This window comes from Anopheles merus, chromosome 2L (assembly GCF_017562075.2).
Source record: "Anopheles merus strain MAF chromosome 2L, AmerM5.1, whole genome shotgun sequence".
Lineage (NCBI taxonomy): Eukaryota > Metazoa > Arthropoda > Insecta > Diptera > Culicidae > Anopheles > Anopheles merus.
In genome coordinates this window covers 27,119,309-27,140,571 of record NC_054083.1, presented here as the reverse complement: position 1 = coordinate 27,140,571, position 21,263 = coordinate 27,119,309, and the positions used below count along the sequence as shown (strand labels likewise).

The following is a 21,263-nucleotide window of genomic DNA, read 5'->3' as shown; positions in this document are numbered from 1 at the left end:
TGATTGCGAGGGGACCGTTTCTGACGAGGGTTTCCCGCTCGGTGCAGGTAGCGCATGACGAGAGATGGCGATTTTTTTATGTGTCTGTGAAAAGCTATTTTCCAGCTTATTGTACGCACTAAAATGGGAAGTTTTTGTTGGGTTGTTTTGTGCGAAAAATGACTACAGCTTCCTGCAGTCAGCGTGACCTTATGGGTTTCGGTTCATGCTTTTCCCCGAAAGTAAGCGCCTAATATCGATTTGGTGGAATTTCGCGCACGGATTTTGCATAAAATGAGCGGAATTTTGATTTCTTAGAAGGTTTTTCACATCCCCTCCCTTCGAAAAATGTAGTACAGCGCACGTGTTTCAATAAAGTGAAAATACAAATGTAAGTACAAATGGTAATGTGTGTGCTGCCTTTGGAACTCCAACATTGGTCGATTCGTTTTCGCGGAAAAAGCCTGTTTTATGCTAATGATACATCACAGGCATGAAATGTGTGTTTCCCATTTTCATGTAGTTTTTCGTCCAATTTCCCCATCCCGGTATGTGGCTGTGTGTTCCCATGTGATGGAAAATTTATGAGTAGACGCGGGCACCAGTACACGGCTGCAAAAACCGTGTCCCAACAATGCAATAAGCCGCATTTGGCATGGCCGACGGTAGCAGTGGTTCGATTTCGCTCCAAAATATGACCCGCCCATGCCATCAGTCATCCGTCCTGGCAGAAAAAAACGGCCCAGCTTCAGCTGCAACATTGAGCTACAATTTCAACCGGCTGGCACGAGTCCTCTCGCTTGCACGTCCGAGCAACCGTACCGAGTATCAAATAAGAGGTAAAGTAATTAATTAATCCAACTTTACATGCTCCAGCAATGGTGGAGCATTCGCGATTAAATTCGCCATTATTGATGGTGGCTTTTAATCATGTGCGTGTGTCCACTGCTTCCCAGATTGTGTTCGCTGACTATTGTTGTCGCTGGCTCGAAAAGGGTCTATATCCGACAATGCCCAAAACGCGACAACAGCTGGTGCCGGGTATGAAACATGTGTATGTACACAGGATGAAAAGGGCAGCCGCTTGTTACAATGTTTTCCATTACAGCACACTACACCACTGTTGAAAATCGTGTCTTTCGTTTTTTCTTTGTTTGGTTGTGGTTGTATATTGAGCGGCTTAAGTGGCGCCACTTGTGCTCTTATCGGATCCACTGTGTGGGCTTGTCCTTTTTTATAAGCAAAGCTCATTGTGTCAACACTGATTAAAGATTTACAGCGTTAAAGGTTATGTGCTATGCGTGCATTCATTTATAAACTTTTTCCTTTTTTTTCTCTCTCTCTCTCTCTCTCTCTCTGTTGCAGCTCACCATCGGAACGGTCGCGAAAGGGATGCTGCGGCCACTGGTTCGCGGGACCTCCGCTGCGGGCGCTCATTGCCGTGGTGGCGCTCGGGGGCGTTGCCTGTGCGTTGGGCGGTGCCGCCCTCGGTGCGACGGGTTTGGCCGGTTCACCAACGTCTCATCTTACCGCTGCCTTATTAATGATAGGTAAGTGCGCGCGCTGTTTGCGCTCACCGGTTACGGCTCGACTGCAAGTACTTCATTCGTCGCAAGACGGTTTCAAATTGTTTTGGAAAAGTTTTTTTCTTCTATCCCCCTGCTTGCAGTCCCTCTACATACAGTTTAAAAAGGGCAAAAAGATGAAAACAACTCGGACATTAGTAGGAAGCATCTGGTTCCCTGGTGGAATAAGGTGCAGTAGAAGAAGAATAGAAGAGGAGGAAATAAAAACAGAAGGCAGAAACTTTGTAGTCGATTGTCTTTTAAAGGGAGGGGGGTCCCTTTTGGCATTTGTTGTTGTTTTTTTTCTTTCATTCGTCTTTGTTCCGCTCTACTTCCGTCACTGGAAGAGAAGGATGCTGGCGTGTGACTGAGACTCGGATGGCGAGTTAGGTAGACACGGGAAATATGGTGCAACCGTAAATAAGTTCCCCGGGTACGGCAAAACTTCCTCTGTCAGGGGGGGAAGAAACGACTGCTAAACAGATGAAGGTTAGTAGGGTGAAACCACCCTCCTCCTAGTGTGAAAGAAACATTAACATGCAAATTCTAGCACACTTTCGTGGAGGGAGGGACTGCAAAAGCAAAATGACTCCTCCCGGGTGAGGTGAAAACTTTGCTTCATTTATCACCCCGTGTGGAAGTGCGTTAAGATCTTACGAGCCTTAAAGCTTAAGCCATTTGCGAACAGAGAGCGATGCGAAATTAAGGGAGATTGTTTTAAGAACAGCGATTTTTTGCTAATTCGTTCGCTTAGAGATTATTTTGTCACAGCCAAAAGGGAGGGTTTAGCTGTCTTCTTTAAGTGAAATCCGTCATTTGAGACAGGTTGTGTAAAAAGGTTCGCTCCTTTCCGAACTGTCAATCTAGCTTACGCGAAAAAAAAGGTTCTGCTTATTGGACCCTTCTAGGATCTGAATCACATTTTACTCTTTAAAAAAAGCTCTGCCCTAGGCGTGTGCAGCGCTCAATAAATGTTCGAGTAAATCATCATTATCCCCCCAAAATAGGATTGATCACGAGTTGTTGGGAAAGCGCAACTTTCCCCGAAAAGAAAAAAAAACATCCCACCCGTGCAGGGCAGCAACCTGAGCTCTTCATAAAAAGAGCCACCACACCTTTCCGTGGCAGTTTCAGGTTCAATGGTGAAAAAGCCTCCCCGCCGCAACCTCAAAGGTTCATAAAATATGAATTCAATTTATTTATATCGATTTACGAACCTGCTGCCAACTGCCTACCTTGCGTTTACGTTCCAAAGTTCGGTAGGCATAGCGCACACACACACACAAAAGCTCCAGGGAAGTTTGGAGTGTAGAAGAAAAAAAGACGACCTTGACAAAAAGCTACACCCAGGGTGTTTTTTGGGGGAAAATGCGATTTAAAAAAATACGTATTGAACCATTCGATTTTGGGGAGACGAACGAAGGTAAACAGGCGGCCACCTTTTTGTCCTCGTTGGGGCACCTTTTGGTAGTACTTTGCGATAGAGAGAACATAATCACCATGGAACATGTCATGTCTCTCGGGTGGTGGTGGTGGTGGTGAATGGGGAAGTATATTGGAAAGGTTATAAAGTCAACTTCCCTGTCCACGCAGTGTAATCGATGGCGGGTGAAAGAAGCTTTGAAGGACCTGCCTTCTCTCCCCACCTAAAATGGATTGCTTTTGTTAGGTTGTTGAGATCAATTTGGAAAGCGTTTTTCTTTTCTTTATGGAAATTGTTTTCCATTTCTGCCGCTGCTGTATATTGTGTGCCTTTGCCGTGAAATGTGTTTGAATAGTGAGATTATTTCTTTACCTTATTTCCCTGTTACCATAAATCTTTTCCCCATTTTTGTGTGTGTCGTTTTCGAGTGCAATTTTTTCCTGCACGAGTTTGTCACAAAGCAGCTCCTGTTGAGGGCGCTGTAGTAAGGGTTTCACACACACAGACAGACAATTACAGATTAGGGCGAACTAAAAACCAAACTGTATGTCTCTTATGTGCTCTTTCTAAAGGACCCACTCTTACCACTGTTATTCCTGCTTTTTGGACCTCAAACAAGGACAAAAACAAAGTTGCTGTTTGTGCGATTTTGTCCATTCCCCATTTCGGTGCCTGTTGGAGTCAAATGCTATCCCGCAAGTGACGGTGCATGTTTGTCTCTGTGCGTTGTTTGGCAACATAAACCGTTTGGCTTGAAAACAAAGCGCACACACGCACACACAAAAGCTTCGGTGTGAATGTATGTATGTATGTGCTTTCTTTTGCTTCTGCCAAAAAAAAAAAAAAACTGGCCAACATAAACGGGAAGAGTGCTACAACAGCACAAGCACAGCGAGCCAACATCAAGAGATAAATCTTTTCTGTCGCTGGGAAACCACCGACAACGCTAGGTGGCCGGCACAAGGTGGAAAAGGGCCAATTCCTGGTGCCGGAATACACTCATACACAGATATAGAGATACGCAAGGACCGTACCGCAGGGGGATAGAATAATTTGAGCTTGCGAAAAAAAAAAACATCTCAACAAATCGGATTTAGTTTTTATTCGCCGCAGATTGGTCGGTTGGGTGGCTGGGGTACCGTGCAATGGCATCCCGAGAAAAAAAAAACACCAAAATTCGGATACCTTTTTGCCGCCATTTGCGTTCATTTCATGCTGGGCACGGTGGAGAGTCCGTCGGTCATTTTGTTCCCCCAAAATAGGAAAAAAAAAAAACAATTCAAATCCGATCACTACTGACCTTCAAACTAGACAGGGGAAGAATCCTCAACAAGAGGGACTAGATTTAAAAAAATGGTATTTTTGGGAAACTGCGGACTGTGCGAGCGGAAAAACACGTTCATGCTTCTGAGCTATGCGTTGTTGATCAACAACAACGCACTTGATAGTCCAATTTGTTTGTGGTTATTCCAGTTTTTCATCCCCGTTTTGTGGGTTTTATTGGTTTTTGAGGATTTAATTCCGTGCTTTCCGGTTGCGGGTTTTCCGTGCTTTTAATTTCCATTAAAGACTATTTTTAACACTTCTCTAAAAAAAAATAATGACTCATCTTTATTCTACTCTGGTGATAATTCTTACCGCAGTTCCTTTTTGTGCAACAGTGTGCAATGATGTCTGTGCGTGGGTGTGTCTGTGTTTTTGGGAACGATCTAAGCCCTTTAATCCTGCACAATTCAAACATAAAGGCACAAATCCTTCTTAAGCTTCTAAACGGTTTCGAACATAAAGTTTGGCATAAAACACTCTCTAATCGCACAACAAAAACACATTCACTCGAATTTGGCCGTTGCTAGAGCACACACACAAAAAAACGCAGTGCCCCGACAGTGTATGTCTGTGTATAAATGGTGTGAAAACTGTACACGACCAGCACACACATACACACAACTGCTAGGATGATAAATATGTTGCAATTTTTGTATCCGCCAACGTTCCCCCAAAACTTTACTGCACCGACCGACCGAGCCATTTAGAGGCACAGGAACGTACTGTGCCGCCGCTGCCGCCGCCAGTCCGCGAAGGAGCCGAAAATTTATGGTTTCAATTTAAAATGCAATAATGATAACGAGTGTATGTGCGCGCCGAGCGCCGCGGGCTCGTTCTCGAACGTACTGGCGGAAGCGTCCGCGTGCGCGTTTTGCGCGCTGCTTTCCGCACTCCGCGGCAACACGCTCTATCATTTTCCCGCCCGGTTCCGGTTTGGTTTTTCGGTAGGATGAGGGTGGGTGTTTTTTTTGTATCAAACGGCATCGTTGGTTTTGTTTCTAGCCGGTTTCGGCATTTGCGAATGTGAAAATTTACGTATTTCCTCTCCGCTTTTTTTGTCGAAGCAGAAGAAGCTTGTATGTGCGAATGACCGTTTGAAGAATGTTTGCATGGGTATGTGTAAGCAAGGAAGGAAGGATTGGGTTTCAAAGAATGTTGGCCAGACACAAGGCAAGCAAAAACTAAGGGAGAAACGATTGTAGAATTGCTCACTTGAGCATAATCGCTGTTAACTGAGCCATATAATAATCCAGAAGCGTGCGAACGATGCGCGATCCTCGTGCTTCTTCCTTTTGCGGGGCCAGGTGCGGTCAGCTGAAGTGCAACAGATAGGATAAAAACGATGAAATGAAGCAACCGGGGAAGGAAATGTTATCACACCACGTATCAGCTTAGTTTGGTTAGCAGCTTACCCAACAGAGGGTAAGCAAACGCAACCGCGCCGATAGTGGTTTAAATCCTTTTTTGCAGAAGGACTGTTTTCTTGAAGAGAAGGCAGAAAATTCATTAGAAAATATTCATATTTCTTTAATGGAACAAGCATAGATGTTTGCTATTGCACTTTTACTTGGAAATTTTATCCTGAGAAAGTCTTTCAATGTAAAGGAAAAGCCCCCGCTCGGCATCATTCAATGTTTGCTAACAAACTATCTGCTTGTGAAACTCTCTCTCTCTCTCTCTCTCTCTCTCTCTCTCTCTCTCTCTCTCTTTATCTCTATCTGTTTCTATCTATCTTTCCATCACGCGGACAAACAATGCCGGGATGGCATTAAAATTAAATTTCAAACAAAACAAATTTCCCAACCATCATCATCATCCTTCTGTGCTCCAGGAATGGTGGCCGTATGTTCCTTCCATCTCAAAATGGAAAAATCAACAGAAATCCTACACCATCGTACCAGCGTCCTCATCGGCGTGCCTCTCGAGACGCTTCGTCTCGGTAATCCTGCATCCTTGCAGATCAACGTACCCCTTGTTACCATAATGTGGAAAATTCACTCGGAACATCATCATCAACATCATCCTGTTCGACATCATCAGTCAGAGATCTGGCCCACAACACTATCGCCTACTCCGATATGTACATTGGGGCGGAGTGGGATAGAGAAAGAAGAATAAAAAAAACGAAGCAAACTTCCGCATCCTATCTCCGGTGGTTTGCATTTCCGCAATCGCGCCTATCCTCCTCCTGCTGCAAACAATTTACTTTCCTCGGGAAAGTTTTATTCCGTTGAACAGATAGAGGGGAGAGGAGGAAAAGAGGTTTCTCCTGTCTCCTGTGCGACCAGCCTTTTGTTAGCTTATCATCAAAGATGCAATTTTGTTGCAATTTTCAACCACTTCTCTTCCTTCTCTCTCACTCTCTACCTCCTAGACTGGGGCCTTTTTTTTCTTATACTTTACCGGAGACGACAACCGAACAGATATCATCTTTCGCATCGTTTGCGTCGTGAGGCTCTTGAAACACGCTTGAAAATCTGAGAATGATGTGTGTGTGTATGTGCGCCATTTTGTGCTTGTTGGCAGAAGGGAGACAAAAAAGGGATTGTATCGAGAGCGAATTGGAGTTTGAAAATTGATCACTCTTTTGTATGGTTTTTTTTTGTGTATTCAAGAGCATTCACCGATACTGGAAAACTGATGCCATTGATTGCAAATAAAAGTAAAAAAGCCTGTTTTTATCGAGTTTCAGAGGAAAATGAAGCTACTTCATCAAGTAGTGTGCCTTTTGTATGCAATTGAACTGAATGTCCCTACTTACTGATCGTTTAAAAGTTTAATAGCGCGCGCTCGTACTCGTAACATAGCCACAGCTCACACACAGGCATTCTTTAATTTGGCCAATTTGAAGTTTATTTCGCGTGTTTCGCCATATCATCTATTCCACTCTTCCTCCTGGTGAGCAATATATAAGCAATGTACTGCAGAGCGAACCTCTTTGGAAGGCAGTGTGGACAGGCAACAGTGGAATCAGTTTGTCCGGAGGAATCACAAAAAAATATCTCCCAACAACATTCTCCAATCGCGTGCAGCTCGTTGTGCAACATTTTCCGGATGCATTTGCAAACCACAAACAAGCGCCCAGGTCGCAACAGCGGTCGCATCGCGGCTTACATTCTAATTACCGCATTTCGGAAAAGCCGCTTACCGAAATGACTCTCCTGTGTCGGTGTGTTTGCAGCATATTTATTGGTGGTTATTTTTATCACCCCCTCCCCCCCCCCCATGCAATATCACCCACTCACACCTCTATGTTTGCTATATCGACCGAATGGACGATTGTGAACGATATGTTTTTCGCTCTCTTTTTCTCTCCCATGGTGTTTGTGTAGGTATTTAAGGGTTTTCTAATGCATGATGGCATGAATGCACACACACACACACACACACTCACATCGAACCTCAATAATATATACACAAACACACTCGCATTCCCAGGGCGGAATTGCACAGCATTGCGGAATCCATAACGCTGGTTGGTTGGTTGGTGCGGGATGGAATCGTCATGAAGTTTTGAATCAATCTCGATTTCAGCTCACGTGCGATTTGACCGCAACCGAACAGTACCGACCGCCTGGAAAAAGGGGTAGCAGTGGAAAAGGGGGTGTAAATGATGGCAGCAATATCATCAGTTTCACCTTTCCCAATGACCACATTTCCCGCCGAATCAAATCGCGTCTCACATACCGATGCTATGTGATTTTGAGGTTTCGGAACGCCTAATTAGTGGGCAAAGTATGGTCGAAGGGGGCGGGCGAGGGGTTCATTCAGGGGGAGGGGGGGGGGGGGGAGCTGTCTATAATTGTGGCCTGCATCCACCGTCACCCAAGCGAAAACGCACCAGGGCGACACCACATACACGTTTTAGGGTTTAAACTTTGCGCCTGAATGGCGGCAATAATGAGCGTTTAATCGAATCGCACACCGGATGCTTTCGGGGTGGATTTATTAGGAATAATATTTTAGTCAACACACGCGGGATTGGACGTTGTGCGCGTTTTTTTTGTTATGTTCGACGGTCGGGCACGAATATTGGGTGTTTGGAAATGTAAGAGGAGTTGGTGGTAGTGGTTGTGGTGCAGTCTTTGAATGCAATTGCAATTGCAAATTGGGATCGATACGGGCAAAATTCAACGCTGCATGTGTTTCTAACTTGCAAGTGCAATGGTGCTTAAATTGGTGCATTTTAAAGTGAAGCTCATTTTTGGACCGTTGCTCCTGAATATAAAAAAGTGAAGCTTATTTAAAACGCTTTATAAGCGTATAATTTAATAGTTCTTGTTAATTTTTTGAATCGCTGCAACGACTTTCTCGGTTGTTTAGATGATGGTTTTGCTAGAAAGCAACTTTATCCTGGATAATTAAATACATACATTGATAATAGTACAATTTTTAGTAATGAGTGCAGTGAATATAGTCTGGAGTCGTCCGAAGTCGGAGACATCCAAGAAGTCGAAGAAGTCGAAGTCGAAGACATCCAAGTTCGAAGTCGAAATCATCCAGAATCGGCGTCGGAGTCATCCGAAGACGGAATCATTTGGAATCGGAGTCGTCCGGAGTCGGAGTCATCCGGAGACATCCCGTGCAAGGATGCTGTCGTTAAGCGATATTCTTAGGAACAAAAGTCTGCTTACGAAGACACTAATCGACTGTGGTTAGCTCCGTCGGCGTCTCCGAACCCTTGCGTTTCATGCTGATCTTGACGGACTTCGGTCGCCTCCCACTACGCGTGACAGCAAATTAGGGCGACTTCGAATCGGAACGACTCCGACTCCAGACCATTCCGTCTCCAGACGACTGCGACTCCAGGAGGGGGCCTAATGGTTCCGATTTCGCCGGAGTCGGATTCGGACTAACAATACTTACTTACTTACTTATCCGGCACTACAACCGCTTTGCGGTCTTGGCCTGCCTCAGGAGTGTCCGAAACCGCTCACGGTCTCGCGCCTTCGTCTGCCAGTCCGTTATCCCGGCCTTAATGGCGGACGCCTCCACGCCATCTTGCCACCTCAATTTGGGCCTACCACGCCTCCTCTGTCCTTGTGGACGGCCTAAAAAGACTTTACGGGCTGGGTCGTCCGTTTCCATGCGTATAACATGGCCAGCCCACCGGAGCCTGGCGAGCTTTATACGCTGTACGACAGTGAGGTCGCCGTACATCTCGTATAGCTCGTCATTATAGCGGCTCCTCCATTGTCCTTCCACACATACGGGGCCAAGTATCCTTCTGAGCATCTTCCTCTCGAACGCGGCTAAGAGGGTTTCGTCAGATTTGGACAGTGTCCATGTCTCAGAGGCGTATGTGAGTACTGGTACTATATAGGTACTATATAGTCCCAGCTTCGTCCGTCGCGACAGGTTCTTTGAGGTAAACTGCTTTTTCAGGCTGTAGAATGACCGGTTGGCAGCCAGCATCCTTGCGCGCAACTCAGCTTCCATGCTGTTGTCGTTGCTGACCTTTGACCCAAGATAGGTGAATTGTGGGACGACTTCAAAAGTGCGTTCACCTATCTGTACGTCACGCCTACGTAGATTCGGATTATTTATTGGTAGGTCCGCTGATGTTGCCACCATCAGTTTGGTCTTTGCCTCGTTTATCTGCAATCCGAGGCTCTCTGCCGCCTGCTCAATCCCTTGGTAGGCTTCTGCTACATAGGAGAGCCGCAGACCAATGATGTCTATATCATCAGCGTATGCCAGGATCTGGGTTGACTTATAGAAGATGGTTCCCGTAGTCTCCACCCTCGAGTCGCGGATGGCCCTCTCTAGCGCCAAGTTGAATAGGAGACAGGCAAGCCCGTCCCCCTGGCGCAGACCTTTGGTGGTAGCAAAAGGTCCTGAGAGTTTTCCATCCACCCTCACCTGGCATGTGACGTTGGTCATAGTCATTCTAACTAGCCTTATCAGTTTGGCCGGGATTCCAAATGAGCTCATAGCGTCGTACAGTTTTACCCTGGCTATGCTATCGTATGCGGCTTTGAAGTCTATGAAGAGATGGTATGTGTCGTTTTTGTATTCAGCCATCTTCTCCAAGATCTGCCGCATGGTGAAGATCTGATCAGTGGTTGATTTTCCGTTTCGGAATCCTCTTTGATAGTTTCCTACTATCTCTTCGACGTGCGGGACAAGGCGATCCTGAAGGATCAGGGAGAATATTTTATAGGCGGTATTCAACACCGTAATACCCCTGTAGTTGTTGCAGTCCAACCTGTCTCCCTTCTTGTATACGGGGTAGATGATGCCGAGATTCCAATCACAAGGCATCGATTCGCTATCCCACACCTCAGTAACAATTTGATGAATCTCGTTTTCTAGTCGTGCACCTCCATTCTTGACCAGTTCAGCTGCAATTCCGTCGGTTCCGGGTGCCTTGTTATTTTTCAGCCGACGGATAGCCTTTCGTGTTTCTTCTATGCTAGGTGGCAGTAGCATGACACTATCTGCTAGTGGCGCTTCTAGCTGTTCGTTTAACTGGTCGTTGAGTAATTCATCAAAGTACTGAGCCCACCGCGAGAGGACCTCTGGCTGGTTACTAACCAGATCTCCATCCTTGTTGCGACAGCAGGTTACCTTAGGTACCACGTTGTTTCGGTGACCTGCTATCGCTTGGTAAAACTTTCGTGTCGGTCCGTACGCCTCTCTGGTTTGCTCGAGTTCCCGCATGTTTTGCTCTTCCAAAGCATGCTTCTTAGAGCGGTGAACTCGTTTCTCCTCGCGTCTGAGCCGTGAATATTCCTCTGCGCATGCCCGCGTTCTATGCCGTTGCTGCATTGCTCGGTATGCAGTATTCTTACGTTCGGTCACTTGTCTGCATTCATCGTCGAACCAGCCAGATTTGGTGTTGCCACGACGTGGTGGGAGTATATTTCTTGCACAGTTTATTATTTTTGTTTTTAGAGCGTTCCACCTCTCGCTCGTAGTTTCATATCTGTTTTCTGGTAGTAGAGACTCGTCTAAAGCGGCTTTGAATTCCTGTTGGACAGTAATGTCCCTTAGAGAGTTCGTGTTGAGCCGAGGCTGCGTGTTTTCTCCGCCCCCATTGGTGCGGGGGCGGGCGATTCTACAACGTATCACTAAGCCAACCAAGTAGTGATCGGAATCGATATTGGCTCCTCGATAAGTTCTGACGTTTAACAGGCTCGACTGTCGTCGGCGGCTTATTAACACGTGGTCGATCTGGTTGAAGGATTCGCCATCCGGGTGCGCCCACGTCATTTTGTGGATGTCCCTCCGCGCAAATTTGGTACTTCCTACAACCAGATTGTTCGCTGCGGCGAACTGGACCAATCTACTACCATTATCGTTACTGTGCTCATGCAGACTGTGACAGCCAGTGTATTGGCGGTACATTGGCTCCCTACCGACTTTTGCGTTGAAGTCCCCCAGGATGATTTTGAGGTCATGCCTGGGGCACGCATCTATAGTTCTAGCGAGGCGGCCGTAAAAAAGGTCCTTCTCCTCTTCCTCTTTATCTTCGGTAGGGGCGTGAACGTTTATGAGGCTTATATTAAAAAATTTGCCTCGCATGCGCAGGGTGCATAGCCTATCGTTTATAGCCTTGAAATCTATGATTACGGATTTCAGTCGGGGACCTACGGCGAAACCCGTTCCGAGCACGTGTTGGCGGTCGTGGCAGCTGTAGTAAATATCGTAGCATTGCTTACCACGCCTGTTGTGCACACCGTTCCCTAGCCACCGAATCTCTTGTAGAGCTACGAGGTCCATGCTCAATGTGGCTAGGGCGTCATCAAGTTGTTTCAAGGCTCCGGCTTTGCTAAGAGTGCGTACGTTCCATGAGCCCATTTTAATCGTTGTCCGGGGGCATTGCGTTGGGTCGGTATCGTTAAGTCCGTTTCGTATCCTTCTGATGCTTTCTGTAGTCAGTTGTTCCATGGGACTGGGTGACTGGCCCTGCGCCCACGTGGCCGTTTTATTTAGCGTCGGGTTGCCCCCCCGACGTTCAGGCACCCAGTTTCCCGGGATACCCACCCCCCTCCTGGTTCGCCATATGCCACCATCCGCCCAAGGGGTTGGATCTAGCCCGTGTACCCAAGCTAGGATATATGAAGGCACATGTTACCACTCTGCACGACGAGGACGTGTCGGAATAGGAGTTGGATGGGAGAGCCTATGTTATCCCTCGGAGGGCTTCGGATCCCATCCCATTACAGAGCGGACTAACAATAACCGTAGTCGTATCCGAGTCTTGGGTACGTTCCATAGAGCGCACCACTAGTGCCGAATCGTCCGGAGTCTGAGACGTCCGAAATCGAGGACTACGTCATCCGTTGCGGCTGTACCAACATTTTTGTAAGTCACCGTGGGTGCAAATTGTAGAAAATTTAAGTTAAAACTTTTATTATTTTCAATAAGTATTACGGTGTGTTTGAAGAAGCATCTCAAAACCCCTTTGATTCTTATGTTCCATCTTTTACAAACAATGTCTTAATGAACACCAACGTTATTGCTGCCTGGTATGACCTTTTACCACCTTCCACGAAAAGCCGATCGATTAGCTGTTCACTTTATCGCTATTCGGTAGCAGTTTATCTCAATAAACACAGTTTTCAGTCTATTCAAGATCGATTGCTCGAAAGGAGATTGGCTTTTATTTGCTTCAGTACACACACACATACACTTTAATACGAGTACATATTCACACCCTTCTCCCTGCGTTCGAATGGTTACAAGAAAATCTCGGCAAAGATATCCAGTAATTGTCGGAAATTCACTCTCCCTATTCACCTGCCACCCTCCACTAATTGCAATGCTCTCTAATTACAAACAACTTTTCCGGTAAACAATTCCATATGCTTTGCCGCAAACCCTCGCGCCAGAGCTTGCCATTAGTGCGAGCAACATCAGCAACAGCAGCAGGCAGCTCTTAAAAACTGGTTCTATTTCCTATCAGGCGTGTCTTGCACGATCTGACTTGCTTCCTTTTCCTTCCCGGTGGGGCCCCAGGGCGAAGAAGCGAAGACGACGGTTTGTGAACGGGTTTAAATTTATTGCACCTTAATCCCGGCCGATCGATCGCGCTCTCGGTGTGTGTGTGTGTGTTTTTGCTCGCGTCAGATGGGAAAGTGTAATAAAACGAAAGTCCATTAAACTAATTGTTCCATTCCCATTTTTACCCTTCGGCTGAAGCAAAAGGGTATTGGAAAACGGTGTTAAGAAACACATAGACACACAGGTAAAAGTACGACCCTTGCGTCGGAATTCATCCAACGAAGCGATTGATCTTCCCCTCACCTAAACTGCATCACCCGCTTCAGGGCATCACCTCAATGATGCACCAAACACACCATCAATACATTTCGAGGCGAAGGATTTCGAGTAACGTTTGGGCACTAATCTAGCTGCATCTTAAATCTCTCTGTCTCTCTCCCGTAACAAAACAGGAACATTTGTTCCCCATCCTTGTCTCACTCCACGTCCCCGTTGTCTGACTTGCGCTGCTGACCTTGTTTTTGCTTTTTCTTCTCGCAATTCGGTTGGGTGGTTGGATTTACTGCCCGTTACGCCTAGAAACGTAACAGTTCCCTTTGCCATGTCCCCCCCCCCCTTTTGTCGGCAGTTTTTCCTGCCCATTTTAGACGAATGTTACGCCCGCGATTGGGTAACGAATGGGTACACGAATCGGCAAACGATCAAAAGCAACCTTCGCCAGGCGCTGGCGGAAGGATTGTTGCTGTAAATGGCTCATTCTCGTAGGTGGAAAGTGCAATTTGCAGCGGCGGCTCCCTTTTGAGCATTGGGGGGCGAACTAACTGCCTCCCCGGGGATGATGATTCTCACCTCACAAACGTTGTGCATGCTTCCTTTCCCGTCATCATTGCAACTGCTGCAATCAATATTAGGCCGTCCGTCCGTCCGTGTGTGAATGCTGGGCTTTCTGTTTCCGCCTTGTAGAACCGACGCGTAAGAGGGCGTTTTAAGATGAATGTGAAATACAGAACGGTGGGCAGTGGGTGGGGTTTTAAATTACCCCCACCCCGGGGGGAACAACATGTGTGCAGTTGACCTACTTCACACCTACAACCTGCGCGATGCAAGATGCACATTAGCAGCGGGCCGTTCAGCATGATGCCCTTTCTGTGGAGCTCACCTTTCACTTCGTGCGGCACAAATTTTCACTTCAATTCAAGGAAGCATTAAAATTAAAAAAAAAAACTTAAGAGAAGGCTATTTACTTTCATCTAACGAAATTAAATTAATTTGTGATTGAGAAGGTTAAGTGATGCTTCTCGGTATTTGCTTATGGTATGATAGGGTAATTGGGTGATGATAAATATCATTGATATGGAGATACTGTTCTGATTTAATTGGAGTATGTTTGGCCGGTCTCGTGGTACAGTCATCAACTCGTTCGACTTAACAACATGCCCGTGATGGGATCAAGCCTAGACTGGACCGTCCCCCCGTAGCAAGGACTTGACAGACTATCCACCTGCGTGGGGTACTCTGAATAATGTCTCGAAAACCTTGTATAGGCCGACATGTTTGCGTTAGACGTTATGCCAAATAAAGAAGATGTTTGAGTCAATTACTTCCAATGATCATTTCAAAGTTTACTTCAGGTTTCAAAATTGCTCGAAAATCATATTTGAACCCATTCTATTCAATGAAACTATTTTTAAATAACACCTGGATGGCCTAATGCGTTGTTTCCTAGATCGTTGTTGTGTTATTTGTATAGATTTTTAAGCTAGTTTTTGGTTTTGTTTTAAATAAAATTATTGTTATTATTAAGTATTATGTTCATAAAAAATAAACAAAAACACTTTTGTTTATTGTATTTCTAAATATATTGAATATTTAACAAAGTTTAATTAAAACCTTCAAGAATGGGAGCAATTTATCACCTTGTTCTCTAACATTCTCTTTACTTTTTTATCGTTTACATTCCAAAAACATTCAACATTCGTGTTATGAAGCAATCTTTTAAATCATGTTACATTTCTATTTGCCCTTTGGGTTAAATCGTTTGCTCCTCCACACATTTTCTCACCACTCCAGCAGCTCAAAACGGTTTGCTTCAATGATCGTGTACCGTACGCTGGAGAGAAAAAAAGATGGTTTCGAAATCGAAAGTAAAACCAATCGCTAAACCATTCGTTCGTTAGTTAAAGAGGAGAGAAAGAGAGAGAGATTGCGGGGACAGGGTTTGTGGTTGTGTTCCAATTCCGTGGTGTGCATTCTAAAGAGACACGACGACGACGACGACGATCGGCCGCCCTTTACCGCCCTTGTGACAGACTCAGGGCAGACTCTCGCGCAGCAGTGTTGATGATTTATGTTATGGGTACGTGTTGGTGTTGCTCTTTAGTGTGTTCTTCTTTTTTTCATTTATTTGTATTGCAGTTGCTTGTGGTGCCTGATTATGATTTATGGGCAGCGTGACATGGGAGACAGCAAGAGAAGAGAAAGAAGAGGGTTTGAGGACAGTTGGGTCGATTAGTGTGTGCAATTGTTTAAACAGACAGACGGGAGAAGAGTTGAGATGATGATGGAAATTCGCACGACCATCTAATGTGTGTCTGTGGGTATGTGTGAAGAGTTGTCATGTGGCGACGATACCCTGGGAACACGTTCCAAGGCAGTGACACTGCAACTGCATTGAGTGAATTTCTTAGTCCCATTTCCTGGGAATCAGACAGGAAGGACATTTAAATTTTAATTTATCATTTTCGAATCGTATCTCTGTAGGAGTTTTAAGCTCTAAGAACTTTAAGAGTATTTCGCAGTCACACACACACAGAGAGCAAAGCGAGAAAGAGCTATCAATTAGGATGAAAAACTTAATTCTGCCAGTCGTCCTGGGGCGAGAGCTATGTGGAACAAACACAAAAAACCACACGAACCCATACATACATGGCTGCCCTAAAAGCTCCTTTCAGCTGTCAGCCGAAACCGAGTCTCTGGCTTTTCTTTGGCACGGGCTTTTCCAACACAAAAAAGAAGAAGAAAAAAACAGAAATATCCCAAGAACACACATACAGAAAGCCACCGGATTGCGTAAAGATTTGTTGCGAACATGTGGATTTCCACTTTTCCACTGGAGTGGAGAATATGGCTTGGGGGGTCTTTGAACCTCCAAAAAAGCAAAAAGGAGGAAAGCGGAAAAACACATCGTTTTAGGTTATTTTGGCACTCCCCTGGCCCCGTTGGGGTAGACGACTCCTTCCGGCACCCGGCAATCTACTACGGTGGGAAGGCAATGATTTATGAATGAACATTCCGTTTCCAAAAAATCCATCGTCGTCGTCGTTGTCCTTGGTGTTTGGAGAGGGCAAGCAACGGCAAAAGGAGGGAAAAAGGCTTTGTCGCTCGCTTAACCATATGATTCATACGCACGTGTGTGTGTGTGTGTGTCTCTCTCTCTTCCCGGAACAAAAAGGGATTAAAGGGTGAGTTGTGCAGCCGGCGGCTAAGCTACCGCCCATGGGCCGTACTCAAGTTTGAGTTCGAGTTCCCATAAAATCAGAGATGACACACGGTTAATGCGCCCCTCTTTCGCTGAAACACCCGTAATCCTAAGAATTGTGTATGTGTGTGTTTTAACAATAAATCTCATCATAAAACCTCTTTGTGTAATGGTGTAAAAATAAGCATTTTTTGTGTTAGTTTCACAAATGAATCCATCCAACAAAAAAGAGGACGATTTCGCCCTCGAACGAGACATAACATTATTCTGATTCAATTAGTGCCGTAAATCGTTACCACCCGCTAGACCCGAGAGAGGTGGGTGAGGGAATTCGTGACCAACTGCGCACTGCAACATCGGTCATCATCGTCACGTTTTGTGTTGCGGTAAGGGGGCAAAAAAAAAATACCGAGCCCCCACAGTGAAACATATAAATTATGCTTTTCCCTCGCTCCCTGCTACGTCCAACGCTTATAGCATAGGGAGGATAAAAACCCCCTGCTAACCGCATGAAAAAAGGAGAAGGTGTTGGATGGAATAAATTTCCCTATTTCTCCTCTACCCAACCCTCCCTCTTCTCCTTATTAAATTGTGCCGTATTCAATTGAATTGAAAAAAAAGAAGAGTGACTGTTGCAAAACGGAAGATATTGATCGATTTTTTAACCTTTTCAATCATCTTCTCTTCACTCTCCTGGTGTGTCTCATTCAATGAAGCTTAAGAAAATGTTTCTCCTTTCTATTTTCCTTTACGTTTTTCCTTCCACCGCCAGATTGTTTCACTTATCCTTTCCAGATTGTGTGTGTGTGTGTTTTTTTTTATTCTCTTTTTGGAGATACATTTTTCACTTTCATCACTCACACACGCGCACACACTCACCAGCCAACGAAGAGACGAACGATGAACAGTTTCAATCGGCCCTCGATTTCTTCCTTCTTTCGCTTTTCAAACTCATCATAAAAGCGAGCAGAAGAAAATTCTTCCCACCACACACACCGCCCAATGAAGGCCCGGTGGCATTTGCTTCCGATTTGCTGATAGACGCTATCACTGATAAAACATGACGACGACGACGATGACGACAAGCGTTCGCGCTCTTTTGGGCGCATTTTCCTCCCACCGCCGAGTTTGATGATGATTATTATTAATTTTATCCTCTGCGGGAAAGAATGGAAAACTGGCAACGATCCGGTGCGTTGTGGACGGAAATGGACGGTAAAAATCCCTGTCCATCGGGTTTGAAAATTGTTCAACCACCGTGCACCTAGTAGCAAGATAACGAGAAGGCAGAAGGTGCGCGATGGGAAAAATGAGGCAAAAAATGGCTTCTGGAAAAAGCAAAAAAAAAATCGAACGGAAAATGTGTCGACGGGAATATTTCAAGTGCGATAAGGACGGAAAGCGGTGAGCGAAACACTTTAAAAAGTGGAAAGTTTTATTTCCCATTTCGTCAATAAATAAGTGGGCAAGTCGAGCTGCTGGACCGTGGCGTGGAAGATAATAATAAGGAAGGGATTATAATTAATGCGTCTTAGTGCGCTGCTTTTGCTTTGCTATTCTTTACTTTGCTTCTCTGCTTCCTGTTTGAAAATGTTTCGCGAACGATTAAACCATTCTGTTTTGGAGTTGATTTTTTCCCGCAAGCTTTCACTCGCCCTTTGCCCCCCCCCCTCCCCATCGGGTTTATCTTTCCTGCCGCCACAATCAATCCTGGCCCTTGTTTGAAACATGTTTGTACTAGAACTTTGCGCCTGACAGGAATGTGACAAAGCCTCCACCTCCTATCTAGGAATGGCGTTTGGAGAAGAAAGAATATAGGTAAAAGAAGGGAGAACGAGAGAGAGAGAATGAGTGAGAGAAATTAACATTTTAATTAAAAAAGTTTTCCACCCGTGCTGCTGCTGGACGCGGACATACGCATCCGACACTGCGTTGCGCGCGCGTGTTTGTTGTCGCGTTTTGGCACTCATTAGAATGCTGCCTCCTCCACCCCCCCGCACTGCCAGACGTGTGCCATTGTTGCAAAATATACTCATCCGAAGTGAGGCGCAAAGAGTGTTGATTGAGTTGGTGTGGTAAACTTTTTCGAAACATTTTCCCTTTCCGCCCTTTCGAAAAACACAACCAAACCAGCTTTCTTTATGTAAAATTATTTCTGTGTATTTATCTTCATTCAATGTGTGTTTTTGTTTTTCTCACCCTTTTCTACCCTTCCCCGGCAGGTGTTGGAGTGATTCTAGTGACAGTTAGTGGTGCAGCGTGGCGTATGACGGCACCGGGCGCGCCGCCCTGCCTCGGCCTCGGCTCGACCGTTGACCTGGGACGCTGCTCGAGGAGACCGTGCGGACGGGGCGGCAGCACACCGCACGGGTTGCTCTATCCCGAGTTCCAGCATCGGCCACCGCCACCATCGTACCAGGCCAGCATGCAGGAGTACAGACTAAGGTAGGTTGGACATTATTTACGAAAAATCCATCAAAAGCTTTATATTTAAACAGGAAACATCATTGTAAAGCATTTAAATGTCGAATTAGAAGCTGCACTGTAAATAGATTTGTTGATAATAGTAAATCAAACATCATCACATGTTGGGCGTTGGCTCTTGTTAGCTTTGTGACGTTTTGGAATTTCCCTCCGCGTACAGCGTGTAATCCCTGTTTTGGGTTTTCTCCGTGGTGGACACAAATCACGCGGAACTTAAATGACTGTCCGGGAAAACGGGACAGACCAATTGACGCCCACCAGCAATTCTCGGTCACAGTTGCAACAAGAGAAACCACACACACACACACTCGCTCTCACACAGACACCAGCTGTGTTTGATACGGCTATTGATAACGCGCACGCGGAACTGTGGAATGATGAATGTAGTTTGGCTGCGGTTTTGTACAGCAAACGCTGCATGACTATTAATTACATCAGACAGAAGCTGCTCTGTGTGTGTGTGTGTGTGTGTGTGTGTGTGTGTGTGTGTGTGTCTGTGTTGGCCACCCTTCCGGTGGTCATTTGTAATCCTGCGAAGCGGCTAATGCAATTACAAATTTGCAATAATCGTAACACAAATGCATGCGATGCGAGTCGTTCGAATTGCTCAATGCGTTTCTGCGTCACGTGTTGCGTAGTGCTTAGCGGCGCCCTCTAGCGGCAATTGTAAACAACACACAACACAGCCGGTCTAAGTAGAGCTTTACCCTTGCGTGGATGTGAATGTGCTTGCCTATTTCGTGTGCACATACGCTCCCTTCCGCTGCCTTCCCATAACAACTAACCATCCCCCGGGGTAAGGTTGAAACATGGCCGGTAATTACCCGTGTGACCCGGTGGGGGGGGGGGGGGGGGGCAAACATTTATCTCAATTACGTATCAACGGTACATGCGGTAGGTGAGAGAACTGTCTCTCCAGCTCTCTGTATCCGTCTCTTCAGCTCTTTAAGCACCGGATAAGGGACTGAGAGGAGAAGAAGAAAAGAAGTGTATATAAAATAAATGTGTGCCTCAAGTCTCGCACCTCCTAAAACGCAACAAAACAAGGGGGAGGGCGGAAGGTCCTTAATGGAATGATAGAAATGTATCATCTGAAGAAGAACGTTCTGCCCTTATGGCCAATGATGATGGGGGAGATATGGGGGTGGCGATGAACATTCTTGACACTGTTTTCCTTTGGTGGGAGGGTGGGCAGTGGTTTGGGAGTGGTGGAGTACTAAAGGATATACTTATGTTGTGTTTTTTTCCTTTCTCTCTTTTTTGTTCTTTTGGTGTATAGGTTGCTGCTGCTGGATCGGGACAGACAGTCGGGCCGGATGCGGAGTACGGCCTCACCGCCACCGACCTACCGTTCCAACGTGGGAAGCCTTTTAAGGTGAGTGTGTGCTGCTGGATGGCTGTATGTCACAAGACAAAGTGGCTACCATTTAGGCAAACGACGAGGAAACCGGTGTGCGAGTGCTTGTACTAGTCGCTGGAATGCTTCTGTATGGCTTAATTGATTTGTCTTGGTTCGGCTGGGAAGAATGATACTTAGAAGCGCATCAGGTTTAGGAGTTGACCAACATGGACAAATAAGTGGAGCTAGTTAGTGGAGAGGGCTTCAACAATTTCGGAACCATGTTCCGGAGGTTAGGTACAATCAGAAATTTCGGAGCCGCCTGTAATCGTCCAGAATCGTCTGCAGACGGCGTAGGAATCATTAGAATTGCCGGAATCGAGGTCGGATGGGATAAGTTATTGTTTGCAAAATAAATCAAATGTTTCAGCAAATATTCACCATTCAACTACGATTCTGATGGTTCCGATAATGTCGAAGACTCTATCGGTTCCATAAGATACCGATAGTATCGGATAGACTAACGAATCTCTGGACGATTCCGTAGTTTCCCAACGACTCCAGACGATTCCATTTCTCTGAAGTCGTATCTGGAATAACCCAAGCCTTGTTATCGACTAATTGTTACCTAGATATGGTAGCTCTGTTCCCTTAACACGTTTCATAGAGCCATAAGCCATTTGTATGCTTAGTTCACGGGTTTGCCTCTTTACGAGGAAC

The 21,263-nt window shown here is 45.8% G+C and overlaps 1 protein-coding gene across 6 annotated transcripts in view; it reads left to right on the top strand.

The window, feature by feature from the left end:
- Positions 1 to 21,263, top strand: part of LOC121591885 — a 136,839-nt gene that overhangs the window by 111,826 nt on the left and 3,750 nt on the right. For all 6 annotated transcript variants that reach the window (XM_041912939.1, XM_041912940.1, XM_041912938.1 and 3 more), the window contains 3 exons: positions 1,345 to 1,529; positions 18,943 to 19,165; positions 20,484 to 20,579. In XM_041912939.1, the coding sequence (XP_041768873.1) occupies positions 1,345 to 1,529; positions 18,943 to 19,165; positions 20,484 to 20,579 (504 nt within the window). The remainder of the gene's footprint in view (positions 1 to 1,344; positions 1,530 to 18,942; positions 19,166 to 20,483; positions 20,580 to 21,263) is intronic.